This window comes from Oryctolagus cuniculus, chromosome 10, assembly GCF_964237555.1.
Source record: "Oryctolagus cuniculus chromosome 10, mOryCun1.1, whole genome shotgun sequence".
Classification (NCBI taxonomy): Eukaryota; Metazoa; Chordata; class Mammalia; order Lagomorpha; family Leporidae; genus Oryctolagus; species Oryctolagus cuniculus.
The window spans coordinates 121,099,219-121,114,885 of NC_091441.1; the positions used below are offsets into that span (position 1 = coordinate 121,099,219).

Consider the following 15,667-nt stretch of genomic DNA (forward strand, 5'->3'; position numbering starts at 1 on the left):
CCATCTCAGACTGCCTGAGCTTCTGATTCAGCTTCCGGCTTCCGGCTTCCCTGGGAGGCAGCAGGTGACAGCGTAAGTACCTGGGTCCCTGCCACCCACATCAAAGACCTGGACAGTTTCTGGCTCCTGGATCTGGTCTGATCCAGCACTGGCTGTTGTGGACACTTGGAGAGTGAACCAGCAGATGGAAGATCTGTGTGTGTGTGTGTGTGTGTGTGTGTGTATAACTCTGCCTAATTAATAAAAACAAACATTTTTTAAAAAGAGTCCTCTCTGAGGCTGTGGAGGGAGATATAACTGGATCTTAAGGCTGATTTTGGGTGGTCTGTAGTTTTGTGACTTTGACCTTCGACATCTACGAGCCTCAGTGTCCTCTCTTGTAAACAAGGATACATGTGGGAGCCGACACTGTGGTGTAGCGGTTAAAGCTGCTGCCTGCAGTGCTGGCATCCCATACGGGTGCCAGTTTGCGTCCCAGCTGCTCCACTTCTGATCCAGCTCTCTTCTATGGCCTGGGAAAGCAGCAGCAGACTGGCCAAGTCCTTGGGCCCCTGCACCTGTGTGGGAGACCCAGAAGAAGCTCCTGGCTCCTGGCTTTGGATCAGCTCAGTTCTGGCCATTGCAGCCAACTGGGGAGAGAACTAATGAATGGAAGATCTCTCACTCCCACTCTCACTCTCACTCTCTCTGCCTCTCTTCTGTGTAACTTTGACCTTCAAATAAATCTTAAAAAAAAAAAAAAGGATAAATGTAGCACCTACACCTCAGAGGCGCCCCACAGCCCAGTGCCTACTCCCAGGGCACACATGGCCTATGAGCAGTTGTCATTACCTCACCACTGTCACAGTCGCTCAACGGAAAGACAGTTTTCCCAATTTTAAGGAAGAAGAAACTGACACAAGACATGTTTAAAAAAAGTTCACTCACCATCCCAAAAGGGGTTCTAACACTATTTTCCCTATTTCTGTTACTTGTGCAATTCTGCTTAACATTTTTTAATCTTACATTTATTAAGCGGCAGAGATAATCCCCAACCCCAGACCTGGGTCAATTCCAAGTCTCTACAGTGACAAATGAGGCTGGGAGACATGCCCGGCTCAGACACGGCATGCCAGGAATGCAGCGAGGCTGAGCAGAGGGTTCCAGGACAGCCTGCCAGAGCCACCGTCCGACAGCCACTGTTCATTCATGCACCTGAGGGCACTGCGCCCATACAACCACGATGCCGGAGGCAGCTGCTTTCCTCCAAAGCAACTAGTAACCTGCTGTGCTGACCCAAACCTAGACCAGGTAAGAGAGGGATGAAGTACAAGGGACAGAATTAATAATGAACATGACCGACGACCAGGGGCACGCTTCAGAGTGTCCCCGCGATGCCTTCCTTGAGCTTCCCCATCCATGGGCTGCCAAGGGCCCCTTGCTCCTGGGTAGTGTGTCTGTACTTCCTCAGGCTTCCCCTCGCACCAGCTGTCGCCGTGCCCAGGTCATGACACCTCACGAGGCTCACTCCGTGTGCCCAACGCAAACCCAGGACAGCAGAGACACCTGGACAAGATGTGCTCCAGACCTGTAACAGCTTCCCAGTACCAACTTTAACCAGCATCGTCATGCACGAGTGTCTGAAACTAAGAAATGCTCTGACAAGGAAAGATCTGAACAATCAGCTGGGCTGGCTGAGCTAAGAATCCATCCAAGGACCTCAAGCTCAGCTCTGCTGCACCTCCCTGGAGTCGGAGCATCTGTGGGAAGGTTCACCTTTTAAGAAAAGTAAATCACAGGACAAAATCCTCAACAGAAACCAACCATCTCACAGGTGGCACATGATCAGCGACGTTTGGTCACATGGGTCTCTTCCAGTCCACCACACCCGTGCAACTGCCGAGGGCATGGTGCGCTGAGATGCTCACCCACGCCCGAGGGATCAGGCTCCTGCCTGCTGCGTGGTAACAGGAGGACAGAGCCTCCTGTGCTCCAGACGCATTCAGAAGTCATGCACTCAACAGCAGCAACCTGGGCGTCCTCAGCGAAGGCTCTCTCCGCACACAGCCCCTGCCCCACACACCACACCTGCCCTCTCCCTGTATGTGGCCTCTCCCACACTGCTCCCGGTTCTCGGCCCTGCCGACATCTCCGCGTGCTGCAGGCCCTGGGAATGGAGGTGAGGGTCTGCAGGGAGTCGCCTGCTCTTTCTGCTGAGCCATGCTGCTGGGAAACGCAAGAGGGAAGCGTGGCTAAGCCGTGGACTCAGTAAAATGGAATGTAACCATGTCTAGCATGCAAAAGCAGCTTTCTCTGCTCAACATCACAGCCCCATTTCTTGGACTCAAATGATACAAGGACAGCTCTGTAATAGGAAAACTCTTAGGGTCTCTCCTTACCCTAAGGATTCCCAAGGGCTTCTGCTTAAGGAACAGGAATCCAAATGATAAAATTCCTATCTATGCAGAAGCTAAGTATAAAAGCAGCATTTCAGGGCTCACTGGTTTATCTAAAAAGAAACATAGTAGTGACCACTAAGAGAGCAAATATTCCGTATTTAATTAACCAGCAGCAGCTCTGAAAAGCAAGGGTATTTATCTACAAACATACAAAAAGTAAAGACAGAACAGAAAATAAAAAAACTTAAGAATAAATACCTAAGGACTTCTCTTTAAGATATTCTTGCGGCCAGCGCCGCGGCTCACTAGGCTAATCCTCCACCTTGCGGCGCCGGCACACCGGGTTCTAGTCCCGGTTGCGGCGCCGGATTGCTCCTCTTCCAGGCCAGCTCTCTGCTGTGGCCAGGGAGTGCAGTGGAGGATGGCCCAAGTGCTTGGGCCCTGCACCCCATGGGAGACCAGGATAAGTACCTGGCTCCTCCCATCGGATCAGCGCGGTGCACTGGCCGCAGCGCACCAGCCGCGGTGGCCACTGGAGGGTGAACCAACGGCAAAGGAAGACCTTTCTCTCTGTCTCTCTCTCTCACTGTCCACTCTACCTGTCCAAAAAAAAAGAAAAAAAAAAGATATTCTTGAAGACCACATCTAAAACCCTGCTGAAGGAAGAGTCAAAGCTGTCAGATCTGTTACCAAAGTCCCACGACGACCCAGCCAGAATACCACTATGGAAACAGGCAATGCACTGGGGTACCAGACTTCCTGTTAAGTTCTTAGGAAGAAAACCTTCATTCATTTCACCATTTACAAAACCCATAAATAACCAAATGCGTTCACACCTCTGTCTTAGGTAACTACCCTCAAACTCAAATTCAGTTTTCAGAAGAAAACATCCAACAGGACCCTCAGGTACGATGAGCATGGCGGCAGGCTGATGACTAGGGAACAAGGTGGAGGTGCCTGTCTCCCGTACTACAGCAGCAGGGTTTGACACCTGGTGCTTCTGACTCCAGCTTCCGGCCACAGGGGCCCAGGAAGCCAGCGGTGACAGCTCAGTTAACTGGGTTCCTGCCCCAACATGGGAGACCAGATTGCCCTCCTACCCCTCAGCTCAGCCCCTGCCACTGCCATCATGGACACCTGGGGACAGAGCCAAAACACTACCTGTGTGTGTCTGTCTCTCATCAATGTCTCAAAATTCTAGCTTCTTAAAAAGGTAGCAAGGTACACATCATGCCTCGGCTCACTGGTTATGGTGGCCTCCACCCCGAACAGAACGAGATCTCATAGGCTGAACCTCTTGAGTACATTCCAAGAACAGCTCCCACCATGAGACAGTGAGCTGGAACCACCTTTCTCTGGGTGCTCAGGCAGCACGGCCAGGTGAGCTTTCTGGCAAGCCTCACAGGGACCGAGCATTCCCACTTGTGGGAGCTACTCCCAAGCAGGGAACCTGACACAAGAAGACCTTTGTCTCAGAAACGCCAGCAACCATCAGGATCCTCAACCCCACTCCAGCCCCAGTCCCCACTGGGACTGCCTATCTACGACCACAGTCCTGCCACGCTGTGCAGTGAGCATGTGAGCCTAAGAGTCAGGCCAGAGAGTCCTGTTCAGGCAGGACATACGAGAGTTAACACAGCTGGAGGAAGGCGGGCAGCAGCTTCCCTGAGAGGAAAAGGCAGCAACACCGGACAGAATGGAAATGAAAACCAAGGCTACTGCTCAGGCCTAGGGTTGAGGAATATCAATTTTTTTTTCTTTTTCCTGCAACACTCGTGTGTGTAATTTCTTCAAAATCATCAACATGTGGGCTGGGACTGTGGTGCAGCAGCTTAAGCCACCATCTGCAACGCCAGCTTCCTGTATGAGAGCAGCAATGTGAGCTCCAGATGCTCTGCTTTCGATCTGGCTTCCTGTTAGTGCAGCTGTGATGTGGCTGAAGATGGCCCCTGCCATCCATGTGGGAGACCAGAGTGGAGCTCCTGGCTTTGGACTGGCCCAGACCTGAGGGTTGTGGCCTTTTGGATACTGAAGCAGCTGACAGAGATCTCTCTCACTCTATGCCACTAGGCTTTCCAAATAAATAAAAAATCACCACCATGGGCGCCGGTGCTGTAGCACAGCAGGTTAAGCTACCACCTACAGACCTACAGTGCCAACATCTCATATGGGCACCAGTTCCAATCCAGCTTCCTGCTAATGTTAGCCTTGGAAAGTAGTGGAAGATGGTCCAAGTCCTTGGGCCCCTGCACCCATGTGGGAGACCCAGAAGAAGCTCCTGGCTCCTGGCTTCAGTTTGGCCCAACCTTAGCTGTTGTGGTCATCTGGGAAGTGAACCAGTGGATAGAAGATCTCTCAATCTCTCTCTCTCTCTCTCTCTCTCTCTCTCTCTCTGCCTTTTCCTCTCTGCAACTCCGCCTTTCAAATAAGATAAATAAATCTTAAAAAAAAAAAATCACCACCAGGTTTCTGTGACATGTAGCTAGCATCTTGCAAAATATCATCCTAAATTACCCTTTCATTTTTCAAAATGTCTCATCATCGAGATATCTGTTAACCTCTTCCCTCGGTCAGCGTGTTGAGGACTGCTTCTAACTTCTAAGGAAGAAAGAAGTCTACACTAGAGTCTCTCCCGCGGTTACCACACCACGTTCTCCAGCAACATCAAGGTCAGCCCCCTGGCATTCACCTGTCCTTTCACTTCACACAGAGAAACCATTATCAAATGACCGCAGAGAGGTCACTGGAACCGCAAGGAAAGGCTTCTGATTTAAGGTGAGCAAACTCTGAAGCATGTCAGGGATACTCAGCTACGGCTCTAACAGCAGGCAGTGCAGGGCCAGGCCCTCCAAGACAGGAAGGGCTGGTCACTGCCTGGTGCTTCCCCGCTGGCCAAGGCTGCAGCTCCGCTTAAGCGATCGCTTCCCAGCACCAGAGCAGTGCCGGTAACTAAGTCAAGGTAACAGGCCTGGCGTCAGCACACAGCAACCAAGGAGTGATCAGTGCGCGGCCTGCGGGCCGGGGCAGCTCATCTGCCAAGGACTCCAGGAAAGCAGCACCTAGAGGGCCACAAGGCAGACGTTCCCGAGAAGGAGCACACACCGCGCCGGGCTCGAGGTGCCGTTGTCCCTCGAGATGCCCACACCCTCAGGGGTGCGGGGCTGCCCGTCACCACAAGGCAGTGTAGCGGTCATTAACAGCAAAGCCATTATACGACATTAATCTACAACAGTCTTAACTTGCACTGGCAAGATGCACAGTAATTGACAAAAAATAAAAATGAAAACCCACTGGGAAATGGCCAGCAGCCCCCAGAGGCAGGTGGCTGCCCAAAAGCTCATTCTGACCACTGCCTGAAACACGAGGACGGCTTCCGGGCACGAGGCGGGATAACCTCAAGTACGCAGGAACACGGACCTGCACCAAGTCCATACTCCAGACCCGGGAGTCTCCTCAGAAGCATCATACAGGAGAAAGCACTGGTGTCAGGGTTTCAGACATCCGCGATCAGCACAGAAGAGCTCATTCAACTTCCCTCTTTCTTAATAAGGAGCTGAAGTTCTGGGGCATCATTAGGGCTGGGTTCTCTCCACCTGCACTGCTTCTCCTCTGTTCATCTGCAGGCAGAGGCATCAAAGAGAACTGCTGATCAAATACAACATCTGATGGGCAGGTGCCAGTGGGGCTGAAGGACCTCACCCCACCAGGGCTGTTTTCTGTTGCCCTCAATGCATGTTGGAAGCCTTAGTTGAATTAGCCACCCACATGTTTCAGCAATCCAGATACCACACATAAAAGCACCAATGTGTATCTTCTGGAGAAAACCCAGAGGGGCGGCAGCGGCCCCGGCCAGCCTCCCACACGGCGACACCCCTCCAGCCCCCTTCATTCCCGCTGGCGTCCTGCAGAGCCAGGAGGAATGTGAACCAGCAAGCCCTGCTGTGAAGAGCACAGGAGGAGTAGGAGTGGGAGGCACACTGACAAGATCTCCACGAACAGAAGGAACATTGCACCAGCCAAGCAGAGCAGGACAACCCAAGACACGCAGCCCTTCCACATGGGCAGGCAAGCGCTCTCCACAGGGACACTTGCAGGCCGGGCAACCTTCCCCAGCGTGCAGCTGACGCTCCTGCTCCCAGCACAGTCCTCAGCGGACACTGCACTAACATGAGAGGAGGAAGCGCTACTCAGTAGACAGGGGTCAGGGGCGTGGGTGGTGGCGCCCCACACAAGGGTGAGCCGTCACTCCACATAAGCTGGAGGTCGTCTAGGCTAAAAACTGATCAGAACCAGGACCTCACTCCATCTGCCTCTCAACACGAAGCACAGCTGCGCACCGGCTTCATTGATACTGTTGCTAGTATGACACTACCTGAGAAAGTTCACGGAAAAGGGTGATTAAGGAGCCCGTACTGCAGCACAGGGCCCAACAGATTCAGCCACCGCCTGTGCCACTAGCCCACATGAGCTCCAGTTCAAGTCCCAGCTGCTCCATCGCTGATCCAGCTCCCTGCGAATGCACCTGGGAGAGCAGCAGCAGATGTCCCAAGTGCTTGGACCCCTGCACCCACATGGGAGACCTGGATAGAGGTTTAGGCTCCTGGCCTCAGCAGGGGACTGTGGCCATCTGGAGGGTAAACCAGAGGACAAAAGATCTCTAACTCTTCCAAACAAATAACAAAAACAGAAAGACAAACTACAAGGACAATTAAAAGACAAGCTCGCTTTGGGGCTAAAGAATTTTTTGAAATCCATGCAGGTTTTTCGTAATACACGCTTCCATGGACTTTTTGAAGAACCCTTGTACATCTTCCAAAAGTGCAAGTCCTCCCTAACAAAGGCAAGCGTGTGGTCTGCATGCTTCACACGTGTTCTGGAAAATCACGTCAGAGCGGCATGCTGTTCGCGTCGCCCACTGCAGCCGTGTCGCTCACGGGGCCTGCACAGAGAGGTGCCAGCACTGACGTCCTCACGCCTCACCCAGCAGCGTTCCCACGCATCAGTTACAGCACACAGCCTGCCATACAGTTTGCTGCTTCCCTCTTATTTTCCCTTTAGAGTCTATTGCCTTCAATTGGGTCTTGGTTATTTATGAGTCTTATTTCACATTCATAAGGTTGTATAATGTAGGCCAGAAGCAGCAGCAGTGGCAACCAGTGTTGTGCGGTGAGTACAGCTGCAGTCTGAGACGCCTGCACACAGCTGCCTGCTACTGTGCCTGGTGACGGCCCAGCACTTGAGTCCCAGCCGCCCACATGGAGAGCCGGATGGAGTTCTGGGCTCCTGGCTTTGGGCTGGCCCAGTCCTGGCTGTTGTGGGCATTTGGGGGATGAATTAACAGATGGAAGCACGTTCTCTCGGCTCTCTGACTTTCCCTCTGTCTCTATCATTCTGTCTATCATATCTATCATATCTCTATCATATAAGTAAAATTATAATCTCTGTTTTTAAAAAGAGAGAGAGAGCAAGGAGTCTTCGGAGATTGAGAATGTCTAACACAAACATTGGAATACTAAGAATGCAGTGAGCAAGACCTTCAAAGAATCCTCTAACTCACACAGGGGCCTCAAGCAGAGGCTGACTGTCCCTCTTCCTCCAGGAAGCCCTCTCTGACCACTGGACCACACATCCTCACCCAGCGGAGGTCGTTTGTGGCGCCACTCTCTGTGGCCTGGATGCGGTCCTCGTCGCACCATCTTGTCACTACTGGGGTATTTGTTGTGAGCCCCAGAGTACGAACTTTGTGCCCATTTCTCTACCAGTATCCAGCACAGCACCCACCCGCTCCCCTCAGCAGACACCTGAGCACCGCCTGCTCTTGTTCCCTACCCATGGGCACGGACACTCCAGTGAACAAGAGAGGTGATGCCCTGGCCTCTGACAAGTGACAGGTGCCAATCACAGCCGAGCACACCAGCCCTGGGAAGACCCAGCTGGGCACAGCGACTGAATAAACAAGTGGGGCCTTCTGGTCAGGGCCGGGGAGGACCTGCGGAGGTGTCCTGTGCCATCACCAGGGCCCGAGGCCCTCGCTGAGGAGGGTCTCGAGAAGAATGCCCCCAGAGGACAAACTGGGCAGCGAGGGTCAGGAGCCTGCTCAGAGTCTACAGTGCTCAGGAAACAGACTGCAACGGCAGTGGTGGGAGCGAGGACCGCTGGGACGCAGGTCCCAGTCTCAGAGGAGCCGGACCCACACCGGGGTGACCTTGCAGACAAGGACCAAGCAGGAGTGCTGTGTGCATGTCTTCACGCCGGGCCGAGGAACCCTGGCTTCTCCTGCTACCCAGAGCGAGGAATGAGGGTGCCTATAGTCTGACCCTACCAACCCCCACCCCACTCCAACCTGCGCCAAACCTGGGTGCTGGGCCTCTCTCACAGGCTACTCAAAAACAGGGCTGGCTGGGAGGGAGACCCCGGAGCCGCTGCAAGCTCACGGGCACTGCGCCTAGGAAGCAGCGCTGTTCACTCAGGTACTGTTCAAGCAGCAAGTGTGTGACAAACTCCACGTGGGCCCAGGACACAGAAACAAGGAAAAGGGACAGAACCGCAAGGCCTTGCTGCTCTTACCTTCCAGGGAGCAAACATGTCAGAAAGACCACAACAAGCATCACGGGGCGGGGGGAGGGTAGGAGAGGAGCTACAAGGGCAGTGAGACCACACGGGACACGCGTCAGGACCTCCCACCAGACTCACACCTGGAGCCTCAGATGCAGGTACTGGAGGAGCAACGCCATCATCTTACAGGAGAACAGGCTCAGAAGGGCTGAGACACATGCCATGGTCACACAGCCCTCAGCCGTGGGCTGAGCTCTGCCTTCAATGCCAGTTAAAGAAGAAACACACCGCCCCCCAAAACCAAGGCAGCGTCCAGTAGGGGCCACGCCGTCTTCTACAAAGCAATGCTCAGCAATCCCAACGTGGCCACTATCACCCCTACTTTACCAACAAGGGGGCAGAATTGCTCAAGGTCAGCGGACAAGGACTAGAAAGCTAGGGATTCCGCTCAGGCACACGCTTCCAGAACCTGTGTGCACGACCCTGCCCACCCAAAGGCACCCTGAGGGCCACAGATGTCACAAGAACAACTCTCCCAATGTCTCCAGATGCCTAGGATCTCTCTCCTCATGGAAGAGGGGCTGGGGCTGGAGGTGGAGGCTGCACAGTGTCCCCCAGCTCCTGACACACACAGATACACATACACCCCCCCAACACACACACACCTCACCCACGATACACATTCATATACACCCACACACCCCAACACACACTCACACACACACACAGCATTCCCACGCAAACACATCCCACTCACCCCACTACACACACCCCACCCACCCTAACACACATACACCTTACCCACAACACATTCATACACACACACACACGTACCCACACACCCCAACACACACTCACACACACAGCATTCCCACGCAAACACATCCCACTCACCCCACTACACACACCCCACCCACCCTAACACACATACACCTCACCCGCAACACATTCATACACACACACACATGTACCCACACACCCCAACACACACTCACACACACACACAGCATTCCCACACAAACACATCCCACTCACCCTACTACACACGCCCCACCCACCCTAACACACACACACCTTACCCACAACACATTCATACACACACACCACATGCACCCACACTCCCCAACATTCATACACACACACCCCAACACACACACAACATTCCCATAGAAACACATCCCACTCACCCCACTACACACACCCTAACACACATACACCTTACCCACAACACATTCATACACACACCCCCCACATGCACCCACACACCCCAACACACATTCACACACACACATACCCCAACACACAACATTCCCACACAAACACATCCCACTCACCCCACTACACACACCCCACCCACCCTAACACACATACACCTCACCCGCAACACATTCATACACTCATACACTTCTACACACACACACACACACACACACACCAACACAGGAGCACATATGTCATCTCAAGTCCACAAACCTGTCTCTCACACATACACACCCCCCATCTCTCACACATACACACCCCCCGTCTCTCACACATACACACCCATCTCTCACACATACACACCCCCCGTCTCTCTCTCTCTCTCACACACACACACACATACACACACACCCCCTGTCTCTCTCTCTCTCACACACACACACACACATACACACCCCCTGTCTCTCTCTCACACACACACACACACACACACCCCTCCCAAAGGCCCATACATACGTGCAACTTGTTGAGCAGCACTGCGTCGGTGGTGCTGTTGGCGCCGGGCTTGGCTGCTTTCCAGAACTGCTTCTGGGCCGAGTAGCGGTTCATGGGGCATAGCTTGAAGAGGCAGTCTGCAGGCAAGACACAGAGGGACGGTTACTGAGGCCGGAGCCACAACACATTCGAGCTAGGCAGCTTTCCACGGTCACCCAGACGCGTGGTGCAGGTGACACTGGACCGGGCCCTGCACGCGTCTCATCCTGACCCGCACTGTGGGAGGCTCCAGAAGAGGAAATGGAGGCTGAAAAAGCCAGCAGTGAGTCCCAAAGCTTGTGGAGGCCAGAGCCTCCACGTGGCCTCTGACCCCAAGGCCCTGGAGCCCACCACAGCCCGCTCACTTCTTTTTGTCCAACAGCCCTTGCCATACACACAGACCTGCCTCTCCTAACACCCACTAAACTCTCTTTGGTCCCATTCCATGTTTTAAAGCCAACAGAGCTGGTGTAGGGGAAGCTTACGGCAGCCTCCTGGGTGTCCTGTGTGAGATACCATCTGGAGAACCGGAAGCAACACAGGAAATGCAAGGAAATGGGCTGTGGCCCGTGACCGGGCTCTTTGGAAACCCTGGCCTACAGTGACTCCCCGCCGCCTTGCATGGGACAGCCAGCCTCATGATGCAGGCAGCTTGACTTCTGAAGATTTTTCTAAAGAAATCAAGGGGCCGGTGTTGTAACACAGAGGGTAAAGCTGCCCCCTGCCCACCTGCGATGCATCGGTTAGGGTCCCAGCTGCTCCACTTACAACCAAGCTCCGTGACGATGTCCCTGAGAAAGCAGGTTCTTGGGCCCTGCACCCAAGCGGGAGACCTAGAAGCTCCTGGTTTTGGACTGGCCTAGCTCCAACTCTTGTAGCCATTTGGGACGTGAACCAGAACATGGAAGCACCATACTAACACTTAAAAACAATGATCTAATCAGATCCAGAAACAGGCACCCCAACGTTTAAAAACATATTAAAAAAAAAAAAAAAAAAAAAACATTTAGAATGTTGTCTTTGACAATGAACCTTACCCTAAGGCAGCCCCCTGATCTCAGGCACTAATGATGCTACGAAGTCACCATTCCCAGGGGCCATGACCATCGCATTCTCACCTCCTTCAAGAATTTTTGTTTTCCTGCTTGTTTTACAGTGCACAGAGAATGTCAAGAGGGTAGTGCATGCACACAGTATCTTTGGAGAGGGCTATGTCATCAAAGCAGATTAGAAGTAATTGCTCTTGGGGACAGCACTATGGCCTAACAGGGTAAGCTGTCACGTCCAGTGCTGGCATCCCATACGGGCGCTGGGTTCAGTCCTGGCTGCTCCACTTCCAATCCAGCTCCTTGCTTATGTGCCTGGGAAATGCAGTGGAAGACGGCCCAAGCACTTGGGTCCCTGCACCCTTGTGGGAGACCTGGAAGAAACTCCAGGTTCCTGGCTTTGGCCTATCCCAGCTCCAGCCATTGTGGCCATCTGGGGAGTGAAACAAAGGATAGAAGATTTCCACCTCTCTCCCTCTCTCTCAAACTCTATCTTTTAAATAAATAAAATCAGCCTTAAAAAAAAAAACTCAATATCACACCCTGTAGAGTTTACATTTTGGCAGACAGGGTGTTCAAAAGGAAAGGATTCGTAGCACAAAATTAAGACTTGGGGTGAGCACTCTTTTGGGAAAATCGCCCCCAGAGAGTGGGCTACAACTGAATATGTACGCAGACTCCCTTAAAAGGCCTTGGATGGGTAAACACTTGGCTATCATCCTGGCCATGTAACTATCCCAAAGTAAGAAAAACTCACATGTTAAACACCAGGATTTTCCTCTAACTCAGACTGCCTGCATCCTAGCCAGCATCAACTGTTGCTACTACACACAGCACACAGCAACTCAACCCAGCTTGGGAAAACCCCAAGGAGAGTCCACTGCAGCAACCAAAGGCACTTTCTTCCTTTCGGGTAAACTTCATCACTCAAACGTCTACCCTGCCCCGGCCGGTTTCGAGGGAAATAGAAGACCAGCGACACCTGTCTTAACAAGACTCTTATCCACGTGCTGAGAGTGGTTGCTGCTGCACATGGAAGACGCTGTCCAGGTCCTCAGAGAACAACAGACAAGGGAGGACTCCAGTTCAGACAAGGATGGTCTGCACATGTCATGCCACAGGCCCAGGTCGTGGCCATCTGTGTCCAGCAGTGGCGACGCAATGACAGCACAGAGAAACAGAGCTTCTCGGCCTGCTGGACGTGGGTGAGCTCTCCACTCACGGTACCTCACCACACACGATCACAAGGCTCTCCACTCACGGTACCTCACCACACACGATCACAAGGCTCTCCTCTCACGGTACCTCACCACACACGATCACAAGGCTCTCGGCCAGCACACAATGTCCTGTCCTCAACACAGGACGAGACGTGCTGCACGGGTTGGGCCACAGTGACTTCCTTAAGTATGCACATGACTTAAAACAAGAAAAGCACTCACCATGTTTCATTCATCAGCACGCCTTACTTATGGACCAAGTGGGGTCAGCAGTTTCAATTTCCATCAACAACAAGATAGAGTAAAACTATCTTTCTGGTTTTTTTTTTTAACAGACTTCCTAGGATGACAGCTACATGGGCTTCATTTCAAAACAACTTCATTTCCGGTCATTTTGGAACAATCAGGCTGGATCCACAATGCTGAAGACTGAGAAGCAGCAGGCAGCACCCTGCTCAGCTCATCACACGACCTTGCTTAACACCAGACGGACGGCAACGCTGGCCACAGCAGACGCCACTGCCGCAGAGGCCCGTGCATCACCCAAGGGGTGTGTGTGGGTTACCCTGGGCGAATCCAACCACAGCCTGGCTTTGCGTTCCATACCAAGGACTTTCCCTGGGCAAAGCTGAGCACTGCGCTGGATGTGGTGCACTCGCAACCAACTGTCAATGCAAATGTAAGACACGGTAACATGCTACTAACAGGACCAGATTAGTCTTGCTGATTCTTCCCTGTCTTCTGGTTGCCTAGCAACTGATTCAGAGTGGAGACTGAATTAAGCAATTCAAATGTAATGTTCAAGGAGACTTCCAAAATTTGTCATTTGGTTTGTCTGTGCTGCCCTTTGCCCCTCAGAGGGCACGGCAGGGCAAAGCTCAAGTTCCACTGGGCCGGCCCCGTGCCAAGCAGAGGAGCCGGAACACACAGACTGTGTCCAAGGGGAAGCAACACCAGCACGCGCGCACCAGCACACAGTGCGGTTTGTCTCCTCCCAAAGAAATGCCAAGAAGAATTTCTTATGTGACAGGTGTTATTTTAGGCTGTAGAGGAATCAACTCTGCTACGCTTTGAAGAGATTTCTTTGGAATATTCCAAAGCTTCAGCATTTGCCAGAGTGAGCTGGCCTAAGAGAAGTTAGCCGAACAGAGGGGTGCGCCTGGGTCTTTCAAATCTTCAAGAGCCACACAGCAGGGAGCAGAAGCCACAGACAAACACCCACCATCCACACAGTACCCAGGGCCTGGCTCAACTGCTTCACAGAGGAGTAAACACCTCATCAGCACCTGAAGCATACAGCTAAGAGCAAAGAGGTACGGAGCAGACGTGAATGTGCCTGGAGCACCCTGAGCTGGGGCAGCAGGCGGGCAGAAAGGAAAGCCACCAGCAGGTCCTTGGTGGTATCCGTGTCGTCGGAAAGTCAGGAAGCAGTAGGCCAAGAACAGCTGAGACCTCCCCCAACCACACCACCCTCCCCGGGCATGCAGACCCCAGACTCCAGGCGTAACACCAGGCAGGTCCTCTAGCGTGACTCCCAGCTTGCAGCTCGCAGATACAGCATCTGCTGACTCAAGGGCCCACTGCGGGCAGGGACCGAGGAGGCTGCTCAGGGTATGCAAGTCCAGTGCTGGGGGCAAAGGAGCCCAACAGAGAAGGTGCCTGACAGCACAGGCGAAAAGCATGGAGTCGGCAGGCTCCCGTGTATGGACACGGTGCCACTGAGGTGCAACACCTGGCATGCTACAAGCCATGGGGCGGGCGCTCCAGGACCACGACCTCTGAGCACGGAACTGATGGGTGGGGAGGAGGAGCAGCCATGGTGAACATCTGCACGAAGCCTCCTGGGCAGGGGGCGCAAGCACGGAGGCCCTGCGGCAGAAAATGCACTGATCATGTTAGAACAGGACAGGGACTGGAGGGTCAAGGGCAGAAGCAAGAATGATGGGACGTGGCCAGAGAAGCTAGCAGAAGCTGTCCTGGACAGGCAGGCGGCAGCCAAGCCATCCCAGAGGCAGTGGGGAGATCCGTAGGCCCAGGCGTAGGAAGCACTGGGTCCGGCTCAGGCGTCTAAGGCGCTTTCATGCCAGTGAGGGGCCAGCATGCCCGAGGGCGAGGAGCCAAAGCCAGAACCTCAGCCCAGCCAGGCTGTTTCAGGTGCCTCTCAGGAGCGAGGAGGCTGTCCGTCAACCAGCAGGCTGGAAACCCCAACAGCCAGGTATTTAAGAGTGCAGGGTCGGGACAGCAGGCGGAGTGGAAGGCAAGGCAGGTGGCTGGAGAGGCGCTGGAGGAAGTGAGGCCTGCAACACAGCACAGCCAGTCCTCTTACCAGGGAGGGCCCTGTCCCCCACACAAATCTCCAAACTCTGTTCCTGGCAGCCTACAGAAAGCTTGAGCAGGGTGAGAACCGGTCTATTTCCTTTACCCACTTTTCAAAAAAAACCTCATGAAGCCCACCCGCATTGCTCCTCCCAGGAAAAGGATGAGGGCAAGAGGCAGTGGTGCCTGCGTGTGCACAGAGGACCCCAAGGGAAGAAAGTCACTGTGCACGCCCAGCCCCGGAACCCTCCAGAACCAGTGGCGCCAGACACCAAGGGTGCCAGGAGTCAGCTAAGGAGGCTGGAACAGACAGCTGACAGGCAGAAACTACACAGAAAGGAAGTCAGACCCTTCCGTCCCCCTCCTCAACCGCGCGCTGGAGACGGCACAACAACGGCACAGAGGACTGAGGAACAGA

General features: G+C 53.5%; 1 protein-coding gene across 11 annotated transcripts in view; it reads right to left on the reverse strand.

Annotated features, from left to right (window-relative positions):
• The window catches only part of ITPR1 (inositol 1,4,5-trisphosphate receptor type 1), a 299,108-nt gene that overhangs the window by 171,205 nt on the left and 112,236 nt on the right, over positions 1-15,667 (reverse strand). For 10 of the 11 annotated variants that reach the window (XM_070050022.1, XM_070050021.1, XM_070050014.1 and 7 more), the window contains one exon: positions 10,650-10,765. In XM_070050022.1, the coding sequence (XP_069906123.1) occupies positions 10,650-10,765 (116 nt within the window). Of the gene's footprint in view, positions 1-10,649; positions 10,766-13,155; positions 13,181-15,667 lie in introns of those variants that run through there. The other variant, XM_070050020.1, reaches the window with a different exon arrangement.